At 51.0% G+C, this 17,191-nt stretch overlaps 8 protein-coding genes across 8 annotated transcripts; 7 read left to right on the top strand and 1 right to left on the bottom strand.

The window, feature by feature from the left end:
* Positions 1-467: 467 nt before the first annotated feature.
* BDQ94DRAFT_26350 (uncharacterized protein) lies at positions 468-1,425 on the top strand. Its single transcript, XM_026775350.1, has one exon. The coding sequence runs from the start codon at positions 665-667 to the stop codon at positions 1,355-1,357; it is 693 nt and encodes a 230-aa protein (XP_026626820.1). The 5' UTR covers positions 468-664; the 3' UTR covers positions 1,358-1,425.
* Positions 1,426-3,355: 1,930 nt separating this feature from the next.
* BDQ94DRAFT_142686 (uncharacterized protein) lies at positions 3,356-4,768 on the top strand. The gene is made up of 2 exons (XM_026766082.1): positions 3,356-4,450; positions 4,732-4,768. The coding sequence occupies exons 1-2, from the start codon at positions 3,896-3,898 to the stop codon at positions 4,753-4,755; spliced, it is 579 nt and encodes a 192-aa protein (XP_026626819.1). The 5' UTR covers positions 3,356-3,895; the 3' UTR covers positions 4,756-4,768.
* Positions 4,750-6,023, top strand: BDQ94DRAFT_142685 (uncharacterized protein). Its single transcript, XM_026766081.1, has 2 exons — positions 4,750-5,359; positions 5,408-6,023. The coding sequence occupies exons 1-2, from the start codon at positions 5,336-5,338 to the stop codon at positions 5,546-5,548; spliced, it is 165 nt and encodes a 54-aa protein (XP_026626818.1). The 5' UTR covers positions 4,750-5,335; the 3' UTR covers positions 5,549-6,023.
* Positions 6,024-6,266: 243 nt separating this feature from the next.
* Positions 6,267-6,734, top strand: BDQ94DRAFT_169871 (uncharacterized protein; the record flags this gene model as incomplete). Its single annotated transcript, XM_026771369.1, has 1 exon — positions 6,267-6,734. The coding sequence occupies one exon, from the start codon at positions 6,267-6,269 to the stop codon at positions 6,732-6,734; it is 468 nt and encodes a 155-aa protein (XP_026626817.1).
* Positions 6,735-7,215: 481 nt separating this feature from the next.
* On the bottom strand, positions 7,216-8,370 carry BDQ94DRAFT_142682 (dihydrodipicolinate synthase family protein). Its single transcript, XM_026766080.1, has 2 exons — positions 8,326-8,370; positions 7,216-8,272 (listed from the first exon to the last, which is right to left on the bottom strand). Exon 2 carries the CDS (start codon positions 8,269-8,271, stop codon positions 7,264-7,266), a length of 1,008 nt encoding a protein of 335 aa, XP_026626816.1. The 5' UTR covers position 8,272; positions 8,326-8,370; the 3' UTR covers positions 7,216-7,263.
* A 521-nt stretch (positions 8,371-8,891) lies between these two features.
* BDQ94DRAFT_26334 (Gfo/Idh/MocA family protein) lies at positions 8,892-10,791 on the top strand. Its single transcript, XM_026775349.1, has 5 exons — positions 8,892-8,952; positions 9,004-9,166; positions 9,232-9,927; positions 9,990-10,080; positions 10,140-10,791. The coding sequence occupies exons 1-5, from the start codon at positions 8,929-8,931 to the stop codon at positions 10,402-10,404; spliced, it is 1,239 nt and encodes a 412-aa protein (XP_026626815.1). The 5' UTR covers positions 8,892-8,928; the 3' UTR covers positions 10,405-10,791.
* Positions 10,792-11,478: 687 nt separating this feature from the next.
* Positions 11,479-14,208, top strand: BDQ94DRAFT_142680 (F-box/WD repeat-containing protein). The gene is made up of 2 exons (XM_026766079.1): positions 11,479-13,020; positions 13,077-14,208. Exons 1-2 carry the CDS (start codon positions 12,017-12,019, stop codon positions 14,047-14,049), a joined length of 1,977 nt encoding a protein of 658 aa, XP_026626814.1. The 5' UTR covers positions 11,479-12,016; the 3' UTR covers positions 14,050-14,208.
* A 385-nt stretch (positions 14,209-14,593) lies between these two features.
* Positions 14,594-15,747, top strand: eb1 (microtubule-binding protein BIM1; the record flags this gene model as incomplete). Its single annotated transcript, XM_026771368.1, has 6 exons — positions 14,594-14,607; positions 14,685-14,756; positions 14,871-14,905; positions 14,979-15,056; positions 15,121-15,605; positions 15,691-15,747. The coding sequence occupies 6 exons, from the start codon at positions 14,594-14,596 to the stop codon at positions 15,745-15,747; spliced, it is 741 nt and encodes a 246-aa protein (XP_026626813.1).
* Between the last annotated feature and the right edge of the window lie 1,444 nt (positions 15,748-17,191).

The following is a 17,191-nucleotide window of genomic DNA, read 5'->3' as shown; positions in this document are numbered from 1 at the left end:
ACAAACTATTGTCAAAATTTGCAATAGATAGTCAATCCGTTCACCTACAATTGGTGGACCCTTGTTCCATCTCCCGAGGTTCAGGTAGCCATTCCAGGTGTCTCACTTCTTGCCCAATCAAGATTCTAGAGGTACCCACAAAGTAGAGCAGTCTGTTAAGGCTGGATACACATAAATCGGTACATGGGGCCGACTAGTAGCCGAAGAAACGGCGACCGTAAACTTTCTCCCCATCGAGTTCCACGCTTGACGCCCCGTTACTTGGGTTTGCATATTAAGCCTGCATGTCCACGCTCGCGCCCATATGATTCCGAAATCCTTCGTGTAGATAGGTCTATATGTTATGTTGGAACGTAATCTCAATCGATTACTAGTAGTCGAGGTCACATGACCGAAAACTCCGTAACCTCAACCGCTCCTTTCGAGCGCGCCTAGATAGCAAGAATCAAGCGTTTTCAACGACTTCAATATTGACCTAAAACGTCGTTTCAACAGGTTATGAGCCCGGCTCTTCGCTCGTGAGGCTAACCAGCAAAGATCTGAGCCAAATTACACACGAAGCAAGCCGCAATTGCAACGGGGACACGCACCGCGATACCCCTATTCCAAAACACCAAAACACTACGAATATCAAAATATTCAATCGCCGGAAGCAGACTCCAGAATGTCGCAACCAGGCAAATACCAGTCTCTACTACATGTCTCGAATACACAACCAAAGACACAAGCAGATAGGCTTCCAGAAAAGCTACCGGACGGAATTCAACCCGTACCTGAAAGGTTAAAGGGTCGAGAAGATTACTTAACATGGCGCTTTGAAATACATCAAATCCTGAAGAATATCGGTTTACAAGACATGATCGACAAGGATCTATCCCATCCTAATGCAGATCACACGAATTACTGGCTATGGCACCATCTATCAATTAATATCCAGTTCTGGCTAGCTAGCCAGCTGTCTGACTCTCTAAAGAAAGCACTGATAATGTCCCCTGACGCGCACGATTACGCGGATGAAGCCTATGAGATTATCAAATCGCTCGTTCTGGGCCACGGTCATATGCTTTATCAAATAACGTACTTCGACCTCATCTACCAACGCCGATCCGACTACTCCACCGTTGAACAATACGTGGAGGCTTTTAAACACGCATACACTTTCGCTAAAGAGTTCAAAGTCGGGATATCACCATACTGTGGGTTGCTACACCTGCTCAAAGAGTTGGAATCAGACCTCCCGACCTGGGTATCCACAGTGGAGTGCAATTTGCCTGATAACGCTGCGGACACCCTCCAGGAGAAGGAGTTCCTAGTTTACTGCAGGACAGCAATCGAACAAGGCAATAAACAAATGTAGAAATATTCTTTCGCTGCGCCAGCGAAGAACACTGGAGGCACCACCAAGTCCGGAAGCACTACAACGACTTCAATATTCACCTAAAACATCGTTTCAGCATGTTACAATGTTTTCGGCCTTTCTGACCCTGAAAACTAGTATTATAAGCTGCGCTATGAAGCATAGATATTCGGTACCGAGTTGAGGATCTAGGGTCTTTTTGACTTTGGTATGTGGGGCCTTGTGTTGCCTAGGCTGAGACCGCCCATCCAATTGGCGAGGCGGATTGAAGCCAATCACGAATCCACCGTTAAGTGTGCTTTATTTCGCCGCGGGTCCAACCGCCCGGCATCACCACTGGCAAGGATGGCTGCGCATATTAGATGTGGCCGAAGCTTGACTTTCGAATTGAAGACCTCTAGCAAGAAAACCCCATGCCAGCAAAATAGAATGTGCGCACACGGTATATTGGTGACACCACGTCTGTCCAGCCATCTCAACAAATATCCGCTGCACTTTTGTTAGTTGACATGACACAGAAGCTGTATACCGAACCCCCTCCCTCGGTCGACCCACCAGCTTGAGAGAAACTCCAGTGAAGTTGAAGCATTTCTCATATCTGATATACTCGTATCCAATGAAATAGGTGAACCAGAAGGTCGCTTAGACTTTTGAATTTATATTTTGAATTCGAAGACTGTAATGCACACTGTAATGCACATATTACTATGTGAATGTATACCTCGGGTGATATATAACTCGCGCTTTTAGCGACTAACGTTATATTACTCTCCTGAAACTGTAACTCAATTTAGCTTGCTCGAAGCCTTCATATTCGTAGGAACAAGTAGGATTAAGCGTCATGACTATCTATAGTGTCCTAGATTCATTGCATCTCTGTGCATGCTACCCATATGCGACATAAGATTGGCAGTAAATCTTGTCAACAACTGAGTATGCTCTGCTGGTACTATATAAGTGAAGAATATGCACTGCTAAGTACCTTGTGGATATTGCTGACTGAATTAAGCTAGGTCGGAAATGAATTCTTGATACATTGATTAATAGTAAATGGTGCAGACATGGAACCAAGTCTTAAACTGCGCAGCAAGGAGGAGAGCATAGTGCGCTGTCATAGTTTGTGGTTCATAGCAGACATAACGATTTATTATCATTCCACTAGTGTAAACATTTGTTGAACGTTGCCGGGCAATGTCATCAGTGTACTCCTTATATCGTACTGGAGAAATTGTGGTTTTTCCGGGCATGAGACGGCAATATAACCTTGCTTGTGCCTGTGCCTGACCTGTCAACCTCGGATCAATTATGTTCCGGAGCGCGACCCGCGGTGGTTCCAGCCGGAGGGAAACGAAGGCCCGGAACTGGCCAACATCTTCCAAGTGATCTCAGTTGCTCCTCCACTTCAGTCCCCGTCATTGGCATACTTCGATTGCTTCTCATTCTCCCTTACCTCCGTCACTTTGTCCTCTCATTGAACTTTTCCTCCGCTTTTCTCTTTTGTCTCTAACTTATTGTTCACCTTAGCTTGCAGGCTCTGGTCTGTCAAGCTCCCCCCATGTAAAAGTGCGGACCAGTCCCTCTTCCTGGCCGCACCCACCCCCATGGTGCCCGCCCATCTCTGACCATTTGTCCGCCTATTCCTTCAACGCGCCCTCTGTCGCTCCCTCAATCGCTCCATCTATTGCCCCTTCGCAATCGTATACCCTTTCTGTCTACCTGTTGGATGGCATGGCGGACTACCACGATGCCGGTGGGCTAATTCTCGACGGCCCCTTTGATCCCGACGCCCAGGCCACCGTCACGGACTATATTGACTACACGGAATACCTCCCCGCTGACCTCATTCGCTCCCTAACTCTCATCCGCGGCCTTGATGAACGCTACTTGGAAGCTACACAAGGCGTTCATGATCTCACCAAGGCCTATGGTCAACTGCCCACCCTCCCCTCGGACGTGCGTCCCGACGCGCGTGCTCTGCGCAAAGATATCTCTGAACAACTTGATCGCGCCATCAACGCCCGTGAATCGGCCTATGCGGAAGCTTGCCGTCTCTACGATGTCATCGATCGCCACTTCAACCGGCTAGACAGCATTAAGCAAAAGCTCGAAGCTCTCCCCAAGCCCGCGTCGCGCGAACCCACTCCTCCTCCCGCGCCGCCCGTCACAACAACCAAAAGGAGCCGCTCGACCAAGAAAACCGAGGAAGCTTCTGGCCCGCCCACCACGACGCGCATCACTTTGCGCTTGGATGGCCACGATACTGCTCGCGCGACAACTGTGCAGAAGTCGCGCACACGCCGATCCCTCATCTCCGCCGAGCATCTGGCCGATTTGCACCCCGACTCGCCTATTGCCAGCACAGAGCATTCAGATGTGGAGCCGGACAGCAAAATAACGCCCTCAGAGTCACCCCCGGAGCCGGCAGCAGCGCCCGCCAAGAAGGAGAAGGGCCGTCGGCGATCGCGGACTTCTGGCTTGGTTTCGACCGGTGCTCAAGGCCCTTCTGCTCCGGCCATATCGACCAGCAATGCGTTAGCGATGCTCAAGCCACCTCCTGACGATGCCAAACCTGGAAGCGAGGATATGCCATGGTTGCGTCTGACTGAGTGGGAAATGACGAAACTGCGGAAGAAGATGAAGAAGAATGCCGTTTGGCAACCCAGCGAGGTCATGATTCATCGCGAGCTGGCCTTGCGCGGCCGCGGCTGGGAGGCTTACCGAGCGGCGAAAGCTCAGGCTGAGGCCACTGGTGCTGAATTCTTGGACTGTGACGACATCATGAACACGTACGTTCCGGGCAAGCTGACCAAACGCAGCGAAGCCACCGGCGACACTGAGGGCACATTCGAGACTAAGCTTAGCAACCGTGGCATGAAGCTGAATGAGGCCAAGAAGCTTAAACGGGAGAACCAGGCCCGAGAGCAGGCGGCAGCTGCAGCCGCCGCCGCCGCCGCCGCAGCAGCCCAAGAACAAACAGCCAAAGATGGAGTCCAGCCAGGAGTGGCTCCCACTGATGTACCCACAGCTAGTGTTCCAGAAGTTTCAGCTGTGAGCAAGCCCACTCGTGCAGGGAAAAAGAGGAAACTCGAAGAGGTGACACCCCCAGAGGTTCCCCCCATTCCTTCAGCTCCCGTCCCCTCCACATCTTCTGCCCCCTCTGCTTCCGCTGCCCCCTCTACGTCTGATGGTCCCCCCACTGTTGAGCCCTCTGCACCCGACGGTCCCTCTCCTTCTGCACCCTCTGTTCCTACTACTGCCACCTCCGCTGCTTCCCCTGTTCCTACTGCCCCCGCTGTCTCCGCTGCTCCTACCGCGCCTGTGGAAATTGAAACCCGTCCTTCGCTGCGAAGCGCGACTAAACGCCGCCGAACTAGCAAAGGATCCCCCACACCCGTTGATCCAAACATCGCCAATCCTGAATTATCTACAAATGCAGCACCAGCTCCTACAGCTGTAGAAACCTCCGATTCGCAGAAGCCTTCCTTACCGTCGTCTCCAACTGGATCCAAGCGCGCTATCGCACAACCTACGATCTCAGCCGCAAAAGCGGCGACGCCAAACCCCCCGGTTACCCGCCCCCCCTCTCGCCGCTCGGCTGCTCTATCATTAGAGCCAACCACCAATGCCAGCGTCGTTGCACCTTCTACTAAACGCGAGCTCCGCCAGAAAAGCGCCACACCTGCTCGGAAGACTCCTGTGCCAGAAACCGCTCGAGCTGCCAGTGTGAGTGCTCCCAACCGCAGGCGTAAACGCCCCGCTCCAGGTCCTGTATCTTCAGGCCAAGACGGTGGTGCAGCGGTAAGCTACGGTCGCCGCAAAGCGAAGCCCGGGAAGAAGCGGATCGGGACGCGTGAGGTTGGCCTGAAAGATGGAACCCTGGCACGTGAGGACATTCGAATCGACGAGGATGGAGTACTGGAAGAGATCGACCCGAACGAACCACGGTATTGTCTATGCGGAGACGTGAGTTTCGGGACGATGATCTGCTGTGAAAATCAAGAGGTATGTGTTCTATATTTTTGCTTTGTATGGCGCCTCTAACATGAGTAGTGCGACCGAGAATGGTTTCACCTTGACTGTGTCGGGCTGTCTGAGGTACCAAGTCGCACGGCGAAATGGTACTGTCCGGATTGTCGGGTTAAGTTCAACAAGGGTGCAGACGGAATCGTCAAAAACAATCCGCGGAGATAAAGCTATACCATACTGACTGGACAAATTCTCTGATTTTGAGTGGGTGGTGAATATTCATGAGACCACGATTAGGCGCTTGGGCAAATTGTTGCATAGGGCTTGATTTTGTTCTCTGATTCGTTCTATTGATTGCAGCGTGGCGAAGATTTCATGGAGTAAAACACCCTTTGTTGGCTGATTTCATTCATCATAAGAGCAAGAGCTAATTCGGGTGATGGCGCTACACTGAGAGTATAACGCATTTAATAACTATTTGTCACACTCGTACGTGGATGATGGAATTCACGGTGCATGCTTATCATCCAATACCTATTTGGTCAGCTGGCTGGTGTTGATTGAGCTCATGTAGACCCAGTATACCAAGTGGGACATGGTATTTCCAACAATAGGTTTAGTTAGGACTCTATAGAAGACCAGTGGCAACCTGCATGGAAGAGCGTTGGTATTTGCGTTCAAGTATTCCATTATCCTTGACTTATACGTGAAAGGAAAAAGTCAGACGTATGAATATTCGTTCATGCAAGGAGTGCCATACAAACAGATCATCACTTGCGCAGCGAGACGGCACAAAAAAAAACAAAAAACAAAAAAAAAAACAAAAAAGAAAGAAAGAAAGAAAGGGTACGGAAAGCCATCTCATTGAGCCTCTACGAACAACAAGTGAGAGTAGTCTTCCACCCTTCAACCTCATACTTACCTCCCCTCCCACCGCAGTACCATGTCATCACCGCCACCATCCTACGAACTATCCATCCAAATCTTCGGCCCGGGCGAAGACCCCCACCACCGATCTCATTGGGGCTTTTTGATAGCTAAGCCCTCATCACCAACCGGCGACCTTCTCCACGTCCAAGTCATCCACCTTGACAATCTCTGGTACCAGTTTGAAGCGAGGATAAACACCCCGTTGCGCACCATGGAGACCATGATGCAGGCTGTCGGGAAAGTCAAGCTTGCAACTCTTGGTGGTGAGCAGCAGCGGCAACAGGCTATCGAGGTTATCACGGCTTCGCCTGCGCCGAGGGATGGGAGGAAGAGATTTCAGGATTGGGTGCTTGATACGTTGTTGTCGTTGGAAGTGGAGGAGGTGGTGCCTGCTGGGACGTGTCATTTCTGGGAGGGGTTGGTGGGGAGGTCGGCGGCGGAGGTGAGGGAGAGATCTGGGGTTGAGTGGGTTGGTGTGTAGTAATTACTGTAGGTGTTGGAGAGAGGGTGTGTAATGGGGGATTGGGGTTCCGATCTGTTCTTCATGTTACGAGATAGTGGGTTCTGCTTCTTCTGTTTGCATTGTGTAGGTGTAGTTGGTAAAGTGGCTGCTCAATCTACGAAGATCAGTAAATGATATTATGTTTTGGAATATGTTCTGGAAGAAGTCCAGGCCATCTTCCAAATCCAAGGATGATGGGCGGCTGTAGTGTCATGCCGAAGCGAGCTCTACAGTCCTACTGTTGCAGTGATCGTAGGATTTATCCACGCCGATGTGCTCCGAGCTGTCAGAAACAATATCCGTTCTTGAATCGGTGTGGTTTGTCCACCAACCAGCATGTCTTTATCCGGAATGTAGCGTGGGGGTTCCATACTTCGGTCTATCAACAGCCCGCCCAAGTCGGACTTCGCTCCGAACGCCGACCCCACTGGTTTCAGTTTTACTGCAGATACACACACGCCTCGGAAATCCTTCTATTCACAAGTCATAATCTATATGATACAATGGACTAAGCAATATCCGGCAACGACTTCTCAACCTCCATGGCATCCTTGATCTTCTCAGCCACCGCCTCCGCCTGCTCAGCACTCAAGCGAGCCAACGGGCGACGCGGGAATCCACCATATCCATAGTAGCTCTGAATGGCACTCTTCGTACCGGGGATAGCTGCCTTAGTGAGAACCCAGTCAGCCTTACTCAACAACTCCTGAGCCTCCATAGCCTCCGTGAAGCGACCCGCGCTCCAGAGGTTGAAGATCTGCACACACAGCTTGGGGATGACATTCGCGCCACCCGCCAGGATCGCGGAACCTCCGGACGCCAGCGTCTGCAGGGAGAAATCTGCAATACCTCCGAACGCAACGTATGGGTGGTTTGCCTCCGTCTTTGTGCTGGGGAACTTGCGCTGCGCCGGAGCCAACGGCGAAGGAGGGGTAATGGCGTGCAGGGCGGAAGCAACACGGGTCAACTTGCCGGTGTTGGCGCAAGTGAACTTCGTGCCTACGATGTTGGGGTGCTGAGAGATGCGGATGATGAGGTCGGAGTCCATGTCAATTCCTGCCACGGCACCGGGGTAGTTGTAGAGGATGAGAGGGATGGGGGAACCATCGGCGACGCTGGTGAAGAATTCATAGAGGGTTTGGTCGTTGCCGGTGGCGTAGCGGTAGTAGCTGGGGGGAACGATCAGGGCATATTCAGCTCCGGCTTCGTAGGATTCCTTGCAGAGCTCGATGGTGCCGCGAATGGATTGTTCGCTGGCTCCTGCGATGACGGGGACGTTGGAGAAGCCGGCTTCAACGAGTGCGGAGCGGGTCTCGTTGATCACGGTCTTGCGCTCTGCCCGGGTGAGGTGTACGGCTTCGCCGTTGGAGCCCATGCAGACGAGACCGACGAGACCGGCTTTTGCGAGGCGAACGGCGTGCTTGCGAATGGTAGGGACGTCAAGGTCTTCGGTTGAAGGGTCGAAGAAAGTCATGGTTGGAGCGTAGACTCCGGGGCGGAGCGGGGTAAAAGGCATTCTTTGATCTGCTGTTAGTTTTGGGCTTGGGTTCAGGGGGTGTGGTAGATGTACTTGACTGATCTGTAGAGTATATGTGTCTATAACTTTCAATTAATGGGATATGTGTGTTGCGAAGCTGTAGTTGGCGTTGTGCATCACTCGATGGACTTATATAGTAGACCACCCCTCATGTTTACCCCGCGTGCCCTGCCGTACCGTTTCGGTATCATCCCACGTCTCCACCGTTTCGGACAAATTTATCCACCAATCAGAATGAGCTTGCAGCAAACTTGCCACTTTTGTCCGTATCAAACGCCGACAGCAGCTGTCATACAGTAAGAAAAGTACTAACAGGGCTGCATGTGAACTATGTGAAGAGCGAGTTTTGAGGGGCATTATAGTAGCACCAATTCAAAGCAACTTGTAAGATACTGTTAGACACAATGGACATCGAATGGACTGTATCGCGCCCTGTATATCTTCCACCATTGATGCAATCCCATACCATTTTATAGCTCAACCAGCCATCGGCTAATGACCCCGCAAAACCCGGTCCAGCAGGATTTCTTATATGACCGCCAACCCACTGAGCGACCAGATTATTTCCTTCTTTCTTGTCATATTCTTCCCCTCTTAATATCTCTTCTTAGTTAAATTTACACCACAGCAATCACAATGGCTCCCCCAGCTGTGTTGATGGTACGTCCTCCTTTCCGTTCATCGCATATTCCCCACTAACCAGCAAACCAGGTAGGAACAGGCGAGTACACGACCGGCTACGTCGGTGGTACAGCCTCGACCTCCGACAAGAAAGTGGGTGTCGTGGGCCTAACGCTCTTCGACTTGCGTCGTCGCGGCAAAGTTGGCGATTTGAGCATGGTGGGCGTATCTGGATCCAAATTCCCTGGAATCCGTAAGCCACACCCTCGTTTCCCTTCATACTCAGCAATTCGCCAAAACTGACTGAGAGAAACCAAGGCGCACACTTGCAGAAGAATATCTCCGAAGTCTACAACGGCCTTGATGTCTCCTTCACCTCCTTTCCCGCCGACAACACCTCCGACCCAGAAGCCTACAAAGCTGCCATTGACGCCCTTCCCGCCGGCTCTGCAATCACCATTTTCACACCCGACCCCACCCATTACCCTATCGCTCTGTACGCCATTCAGCGCAAGATCCACGTTCTCATCACTAAGCCCGCGACCAAGCTCCTCTCTGACCACCTCGATTTGCTCGCTGAGTCTCGCAAGCACAATGTCGTTGTGTACATTGAACACCACAAGCGCTTCGACCCGGCCTACAGTGACGCCCGCGCTAAGGCTGCCAAGCTTGGTGACTTCAACTACTTTTACAGCTACATGAGTCAGCCCAAGAGCCAGCTGGAGACGTTCAAGGCCTGGGCTGGTAAGGACTCGGATATCTCTTATTATTTGAACAGCCACCACGTGGATGTTAATGAGAGCATGGTGCCGGACTATGTTCCCGTGAAGGTGACGGCTAGTGCGGCGACGGGAACTGCTGTCGAGCTGGGCTGTGCCCATGAGACGGAGGACACGATTACTCTACTTGTGGAATGGAAGAAGAAGGATGGATCAAGAATGGCTACGGGTGTTTACACATCTAGTTGGACCGCACCACAGAGGGCCGGTGTACACTCTAACCAGTACTTCCATTGTAGGTCGCTTCTCGGGGTTGATGTTGTTGGCTCATAGAGTGAATGATGCTAACAAGTGCAGATATGGGCTCGAAGGGTGAAATCCGTGTCAATCAGGCGAAGCGTGGCTATGATGTTACCGAGGATGAGGCTGGATTGTCTTGGATTAACCCGTACGTTTCTACTTCTCTTGGCGTTGGCTTGGATGTCATGCTTACTAACAGTTGCGCAGGTTCTATATGAAGTACGCACCCGACGAGGAGGGTAACTTCGGTGGTCAGACGGGCTACGGATACATCAGTTTCGAGAAGTTCATTGATGCCGTCACGGCTGTTAATGAGGGGCGGTTGACGCTCGATCAGCTGGATGCCAGGCCGATCCCGACGCTGAAGAACACTATTGCCACGACGGCAATCCTGCATGCAGGACGCATTTCCTTGGATGAGAAGCGGTCGGTGGAGATCGTGACTGAGGATGGAAAGTGGGAGCTGAAGTAGATACCTTAGAGAAGCTTGTATGTAATTACTTTGTCATGTATGGCTGTATGACCGTTTATGATTCTGGTCCATCTGTTGCGGTGAACATGCAGGTTTGCGACAACTGTTCCTCAAAGCTTAATGCTGCAGCTGTGCTGACCCCTTGGCCTTGAGTATTGACAAAGGGGCTTTGAACATGGTCGAATAGCCCTGTTCGAAGGGGTTCATTATCCCCGGTTATAAGATTCTCTCTTTGTTCAGGCGGCAGCGGTTGAGGCTGTGGCCCGGAAAGTCGCACAGACATACGCTACGACTAAGCACTAACTCAATGAGTGCATCACTCAGACAAGTTTCAATCACAAACAGAGTATTAGAACTTCCAGTGTGTCTACTCCGCAACGGCCGATCACACAAGGCATAATTGCATTGTGGTTGACAGCGGATTCCTGCCTGGCCAACTGGCAATGACAAAGTGGGCCAGACCGTGAAGGATTGGCAACCCCACGGGGGCGGGAAGGAGATGGAGATGGGATGGAGTCGATCCCTGAGCCGGAACAACAAGACAAAGGGGTTCGTCTCGATTCTCGGCATGCACAGACGGAGAATGGGTAAACATAGAATTAGACCTTGGACATCTCCTACAGGCATTGATACCCTGATGTAGGAGTGACCCCTCCCCATCCGCTACAGAGAAGGTACTTGTTAATGCCTGAACAGAACTTCTTCGCTGAGACGTGTATGGTATGTAGGAGACCAAACATCATTTCATCAGGCATCCACCTGAATGCCAGACCCCTGAAATCAAGTCCAATCCTATTCTGCCATCCGAGCCATGTGAGCCTTACGGATGCCCTAATTGACAGGGGCGAACAATGGCCATCACAAAGGAAAAATATCCGCGGCACACTTCTTTTAGCGGTTTAAAACTCAGCAGAAATTGAAGCCCGCCACCAGTCAGCCTGGGAGAGCCAATCAAGGGTCTGGACCGGGTCGGGGCTGGTCGGGCTGGGGGGCAAAAGAGGCTCACCGCCCGGGCGGCGGGCCTCCCTTTTCTCTCGCCCGATCCCATGCCTCCAGCTTTTAATTAAGATTTGTTGGCAGTAGTGTTGTTTTTTCTTTTTCATGCAGTCGCTAGGTCTTGGGGTTTAATTCTTCTGGGTTGTTTCTTCTACACTCGATTCTCTGAGACTTTCTTTCCTTTCTACCCTTCTCTCTTTTCGTTGCTCGCACCCATCCTTCTCTCACACCCCTCTTGCACTCTTTTGTTTTTTGGTTAACTATTCTCGATTTATCTATCAGACTCGCCCGGGCGGTTGGTGTTCGTTATCAGGAGTTCTTGTTGATCACATCGGTCTCTTCCTTGGTCACTCGAGCTGCTAGCCTGTCGATTTTTCCCCTTACCTACGCCATTCAGCCTCTCGATACCGCCTTATATCCCCTATTGACGCATCACATTTTCTTCCTTGACCAGCAGCGTTACCCTTGCGTCTGACCCCTGAGGGTGTGTCTCAGCCGCGCTAAGGGAATTAACTCGATTCCTATACTATAACAATCTACCGAGAACGCTCTGTCCTAAGTGTCCCCCGCGTGGCTGGCCTTAATTGAGATTGTCACTGTGACATCGATCGCCGTCATGGCTCCACGAGACTCTAGCACTATTACGTCCCGTCGACGCCCCTCTTTCTCCCTCCGCACTCGGCCTCGAACTGCTACGACCTCAACCGCTCATACAACCGGATTGGAACATGACGTGTGGCACGGGCTGTCTGTGGTGGATTCGGGAGATGATGATGACGGCCAGGTCGTGGAGGATATGAACCATTTTCCAGAGCCTGTCCCTAGGCGCCGTGAAGCAAAGAGCTTCTCTAGCTTACGCCATCCCGTGGACGGTCTGCGAGCTCTGGGTCGTCGCCTCTCGGTGACGCTCCGCAACAAGTCGTCCAGACATTCTGTTCATCCTCAACCAGAAACCATGAGAAATTCCTGGTGCAATGAAACTAGCATTAATCGTCGACCATCCCTGGAAAGCATCTCCGCGCTGCACGGTTTCTACGCCCATGCTGGCGCCCCTGTTCCTGGAAATGGCCTGGAGCCACCTGTTTTCTCGAATGACATTTATGCGGGAGCGGCAGCTCGCGCTGCAGCTGCAGCTCAGAATGAGCTGGCAAGAGCTCTGCGGGACAGTATGAAGCTCTCGGATGCAAGATTGACTCAAGACTCGGAAAGTGGCATTGGAATCGATCTACGCGATCGCTCAGAGCTATCTGACCCAGCCCTGGCTATAGTACGGATTGATCCTGTTGGCTGCCTTCCTCCTGAGGTCATGTCACAAGTGTTCTCCTACCTCGATCCCGAGTCCCTTATGCAGTCTGAGCTGGTTTCTCGTGCTTGGAGTGAGCAGGCATCCTCCCGGCACATCTGGCGGCACGTGTTCCGCCATACTTACGGACAACACCCTAGCGGGCTCCCTTTCAAGAAGAGACAATCTGCTGGTTTGGGTAAGACTCATCCCAAGCAGGATTGGAAGCGGATGTTCCTGGTTCGCCGTGCTTTGGAACATCGGTGGAAGGAAGGAAAGGCCGCTGCTATCTACCTTCATGGCCATAAGGACAGTGTCTACTGTGCGCAATTTGATGAGTAAGTTACTCGTTGGTAAACATCTGCATATAAGCTTTTCTCTAATCATTCCCCAGGGACAAAATCATCACTGGCTCTCGCGATCGAACCATTCGTGTATGGGACGCTCATTACCCTTGGCCATGCCGGAAGATCATTGGCCCTCCCCCGGGCGATGTCTCCGGTATTGGTCCGGTCAACAACCCGGCGCAGCAATCAGCCGGAAAGCCGCCCTTCTTGACCATTTGCCCCCCGCCGACGCGCTCTGCGGGGATCATGGCTCCCATTGAGCACAGCGCAGACTATCACAGTGCTTCCATTCTCTGCCTCCAGTTCGACGAAGAAATCATGGTCACCGGTTCGTCTGATTTTACCTGCATTGTGTGGGATATCAAGAACGACTACAAGCCGATTCGTCGCCTTGTGGGCCATCAGGCAGGAGTGCTGGATGTCTGCTTTGATGACCGGTACATTGTGTCCTGCTCCAAAGACACTACAATTTGTGTGTGGGATCGGCACACAGGGGCCTTGGTGAAGAAACTCCTTGGCCACAGAGGTCCAGTGAACGCTGTTCAGCTGCGCGGAGATCTTGTCGTTTCTGCAAGCGGGGACGGCGTCGCCAAGCTCTGGAACATCACTTCTGGCCTTTGTGTCAAGGAGTTTCCCAGCAAGGACCGTGGACTGGCATGTGTTGAATTCAGCGATGATGCTCGAACCATTCTCACTGGCGGCAACGATCAAGTGATCTATCAGTTTGACGCCAATACCGGCGACATGGTCAATGAGCTCAAGGGCCACGCGGGCTTGGTTCGCTCCTTGCACCTCGACAGTATGAACCAAAGAATCGTCAGTGGTAGCTATGACATGAGTGTCAAAGTATTCGATGCTCAAAGTGGCGAGCTATCCATTGACCTTCCGGGCTGGACAACGAGCTGGATGCTCAGCGTCAAGTCCGATTATCGGCGCATTGTGGCTACCAGCCAAGACTCTCGCGCTGTCATAATGGATTTTGGATACGGACTAGACGGCATAGACTTGCTGAAAGAGTAATTTATCTGGCTAGACATTTGCGTTTCGCTTATTTGCTGGGAAAAAGTCTCGGTTTGGAGTTTTCTGGGATATTCAGGTTCGCTTCTTGGGTTTATTAGCAGGGACATACATTGGCTAGCGATAGATGCTTATACATTTGCTCAATTAATTTATTTGCTCAGAATTTTCATCTAGTCTAGGAGTAGCACAAAATAGGCTGATTTTGCCTGTAAGAGTTCGACTTCCGTCTGGTGCAATGGTTCCGAATTCTAGCCTGAGGCATCCGTAGATCGGGGAGGCTAGGTACCTACCGTTGGTGATTTTCCAAAAGCGGGTTAGCGTGTGCAGTCCCGTGGGTTTTGTCGACAGCAACAAAACATCCCCATCTGCTCAACTTGGCCTTTGTTTTTCTTCGATATTAACAAGAGAGATCCAGCGCTACAGGGTGTTTCCCTTTGTTACTAATTCTTATTTCAACTCCCCTCCAATATTTGCAACCCCCTGCCAAACCCTGCATTCCTTCTAGCCCGGCATTCAGCCTTCCCTTACAACTACTTACCCCACTATGTCGGAATCCAGGTTCGTCGGGCATCTGCCTCTGTTCTAGGACGGCTTGTTATTCCTTTGCACCCATGGCTAACAATCTAGGATAACAGACAAGAGTTGCTGGCATGGATCAACAACCTGCTGCAGTTGAACATGACCAAGGTTGAGCAGTGCGGAACTGGGTAGGAACCTCCCTGACCGTCGTGGAAAGTCGCTTGCAACAGACGCCTTAGTAGCGCTTTCAACAAACAATTAGGCATGTCTTAGGCCTATAGGCTGACGGAGTGATCGTACAGTGCCGCTCTGTGCCAGATCTTCGATTCGATATTCAGTGAGTTGGCGTGATGAGCTCACCCCTTTTTTTCACCCTCGCCTGGACATGTGGCTTACTAGTTGCCTTCTAGTGGATGTCCCGATGTCTCGCGTCAAGTTCAACGTCAACACCGAATACGCCTACCTTCAGAACTTCAAGGTTCTTCAGAGTACGCCTCTTCCGAACGAATTGTGGTTTGGGAACGCTGTTTCCGTTAACACAGGACTGTTTAGACGTCTTTGCCAAACACCAGGTGGACAAGCCGATTCCGGTCGAATCTCTCACGAAATGCCGTATGCAGGACAACCTTGAGTTCCTTCAGTGGACGAAGAAGTACTGGGACCAACACTACCCGGGTGGTGACTACGATGCGGTCGCTCGTCGCAAGGCCTCTGGTGGCCCCCCGGCCGCTGCGGGTGGCTCTCGCGCAGGTGCAAGCTCCGCCGGTGCGGCGCGCCGTGGTACTACGCCTACTATTGGCGCCGCCCGCCCCCGTGTCGCTGGTGCCGCAAGCGCTGCCAACGTATCTGCGCTGCAGCAGGAGATTGCTACGCAAAAGGAGGCTATTGCTGGCTTGGAGAAGGAGAGGGACTTCTACTTTGCCAAGCTGCGTGACATCGAATTGCTTTTGCAGAGCGCCATCGAGGCCGATCCGGAGCTTGAGAAGGATGACGACTCGCTGGTGAAGCACATCCAGGGCATTCTGTACTCGACGGAGGTATGATTCCACACTAGCCGGACCTCTTTTGTTGCATGTCAAGGAGGCTTCTCATTCCCGAATCCGTGGTTAACATGTGTTGCAGGAGGGATTCGAGATTCCCGAAGCGGAGGCTGGGGCGGATGAACTTGAGACCTTCTAAGTTCATACCTAATAATGTTCGTCCCATTATTAATACCCCTTCATGTGTAGCACAAGCGTTCGTCAGTCGTCTTACGGCGTCTCTATGTCTTTAATTAGTTTTCCTTCCGTTTAGACCGTTGGTCAGACATGCGAGTAGGGTGAGGGGTTGAGGAGTGAAAATAGCAAGGAGAGTGGCTGGCGAGATGCAGACCCTTTGTATAGTTGTGACACAGTCTTTTTCTTTCCTCTCTGTCTCGACAGGTAGTTGGAAGCATGTTCCATTCCCATGTTCTTTCTTCCTCTCTCTTCTTTAGCCTGCATTGGTACTGATAGAAAGGCATTTCAAAAGGTGGAAGGAATTAAGTGCGTCGACATATGCCATGCGCCGTCCCCATCGGCAAACTAATCCTTGCGCAGTAAATTGGCAATCAATAAATGGTTTCTTGATTCGGAGCATACTACTCGATAAGCCGCTCTTGTATGGTGGAATATGTGTGTCATTGCTCTTTGTCGGTCTAACTTAGGTCCAAACGATCCTACATTGGTCTCATCACGAATTAATCTACCAACAACAGCTTTCATCACACGATTCTGGCTACTGCCATCCAACTTTCAATATCTTCACACGAGTGAATCAGAATCAATAGCAAGATGATCTCGCACGACTACTAATATGGTAGCCGTTCATTTGCACCAGCGTGGTCTTGTTGATATTCACTGTTTAATATACATGAGGGCCCGACACGGCATGATAGTAGGTACTATTAGTGAGACACGCCCACAATGTTTCAATATGATACAGCATGATCTGCTAGCATTAGAAACATAAGTTTGTCATCGTATGTATGTGTGTGTTTGTAGGGTGTTGGATTTAGAGAGAGAACCTGAAGTTGGGGGCTGAGTGATGTGCCCAATGCAGATTTATATTCTTCTTACCTTTTTTTGTCATCTGCGCTATCTGCCAGGTGATAGATGAGTATGTTAGATGTTTAATGATCTTACGGGGAAGGGGAGGCAGACAAGGGAATCTGAGATGAGAGGGATGGTAAGTGGCTAATTGAGTAGCAACTTACTTTGCTTGAGTCATGTGGAGGTATGTGAGCTTAGTGAGGGGCTCTCTTGCTACTCATTTTAGATGTCGGTAGAGGCTTGTGCATGTCGATGTTTATTGTTTCAGCTACAACGATATGACGATAAAGTCAACCATGATGGTATAGTGGGGTAATGCTTAGGAATGGCTCTTAGGGAGAGCAATCGGTGACCATTCGGAGTTTTTGAACATGGAATTTGTCGGTGACTGTGGATGTTTGAGGAATGTATTCAGGGTCATATTGTCTCTAGTTGATGTGTTTTGATGTAGATATATGCTAGGATCTTGCATGACTAGAATGTCGATCACTTCAATTGCTACTATGCCAAAAAATAATGAGTTTGCATATAGTAGTAAGGAATGCAAATCATAC

Source organism: Aspergillus welwitschiae, assembly GCF_003344945.1.
Source record: "Aspergillus welwitschiae strain CBS 139.54b unplaced genomic scaffold BDQ94scaffold_14, whole genome shotgun sequence".
NCBI lineage: Eukaryota > Fungi > Ascomycota > Eurotiomycetes > Eurotiales > Aspergillaceae > Aspergillus > Aspergillus welwitschiae.
This window is presented reverse-complemented; position numbering and strand designations above follow the sequence as displayed.

Coding starts and splice junctions, on each gene's coding strand:
- BDQ94DRAFT_26334 (XM_026775349.1), top strand. CDS start 8,929: ATGGCTCCCCCAGCTGTGTTGATG. Junction 8,953..9,003: donor CTCCCCCAGCTGTGTTGATG/GTACGTCCTCCT, acceptor CCAGCAAACCAG/GTAGGAACAGGCGAGTACAC. Junction 9,167..9,231: donor ATCCAAATTCCCTGGAATCC/GTAAGCCACACC, acceptor AGAGAAACCAAG/GCGCACACTTGCAGAAGAAT.
- BDQ94DRAFT_142685 (XM_026766081.1), top strand. CDS start 5,336: ATGATCTGCTGTGAAAATCAAGAG. Junction 5,360..5,407: donor TCTGCTGTGAAAATCAAGAG/GTATGTGTTCTA, acceptor TAACATGAGTAG/TGCGACCGAGAATGGTTTCA.
- BDQ94DRAFT_142682 (XM_026766080.1), bottom strand. CDS start 8,271: ATGCCTTTTACCCCGCTCCGCCCCGGAGTCTACGCTCCAACCATGACT.
- BDQ94DRAFT_142686 (XM_026766082.1), top strand. CDS start 3,896: ATGCTCAAGCCACCTCCTGACGATGCCAAACCTGGAAGCGAGGATATG. Junction 4,451..4,731: donor AAAAGAGGAAACTCGAAGAG/GTGACACCCCCA, acceptor CCGCCGAACTAG/CAAAGGATCCCCCACACCCG.
- BDQ94DRAFT_142680 (XM_026766079.1), top strand. CDS start 12,017: ATGGCTCCACGAGACTCTAGCACTATTACGTCCCGTCGACGCCCCTCT. Junction 13,021..13,076: donor TACTGTGCGCAATTTGATGA/GTAAGTTACTCG, acceptor ATCATTCCCCAG/GGACAAAATCATCACTGGCT.
- BDQ94DRAFT_26350 (XM_026775350.1), top strand. CDS start 665: ATGTCGCAACCAGGCAAATACCAGTCTCTACTACATGTCTCGAATACA.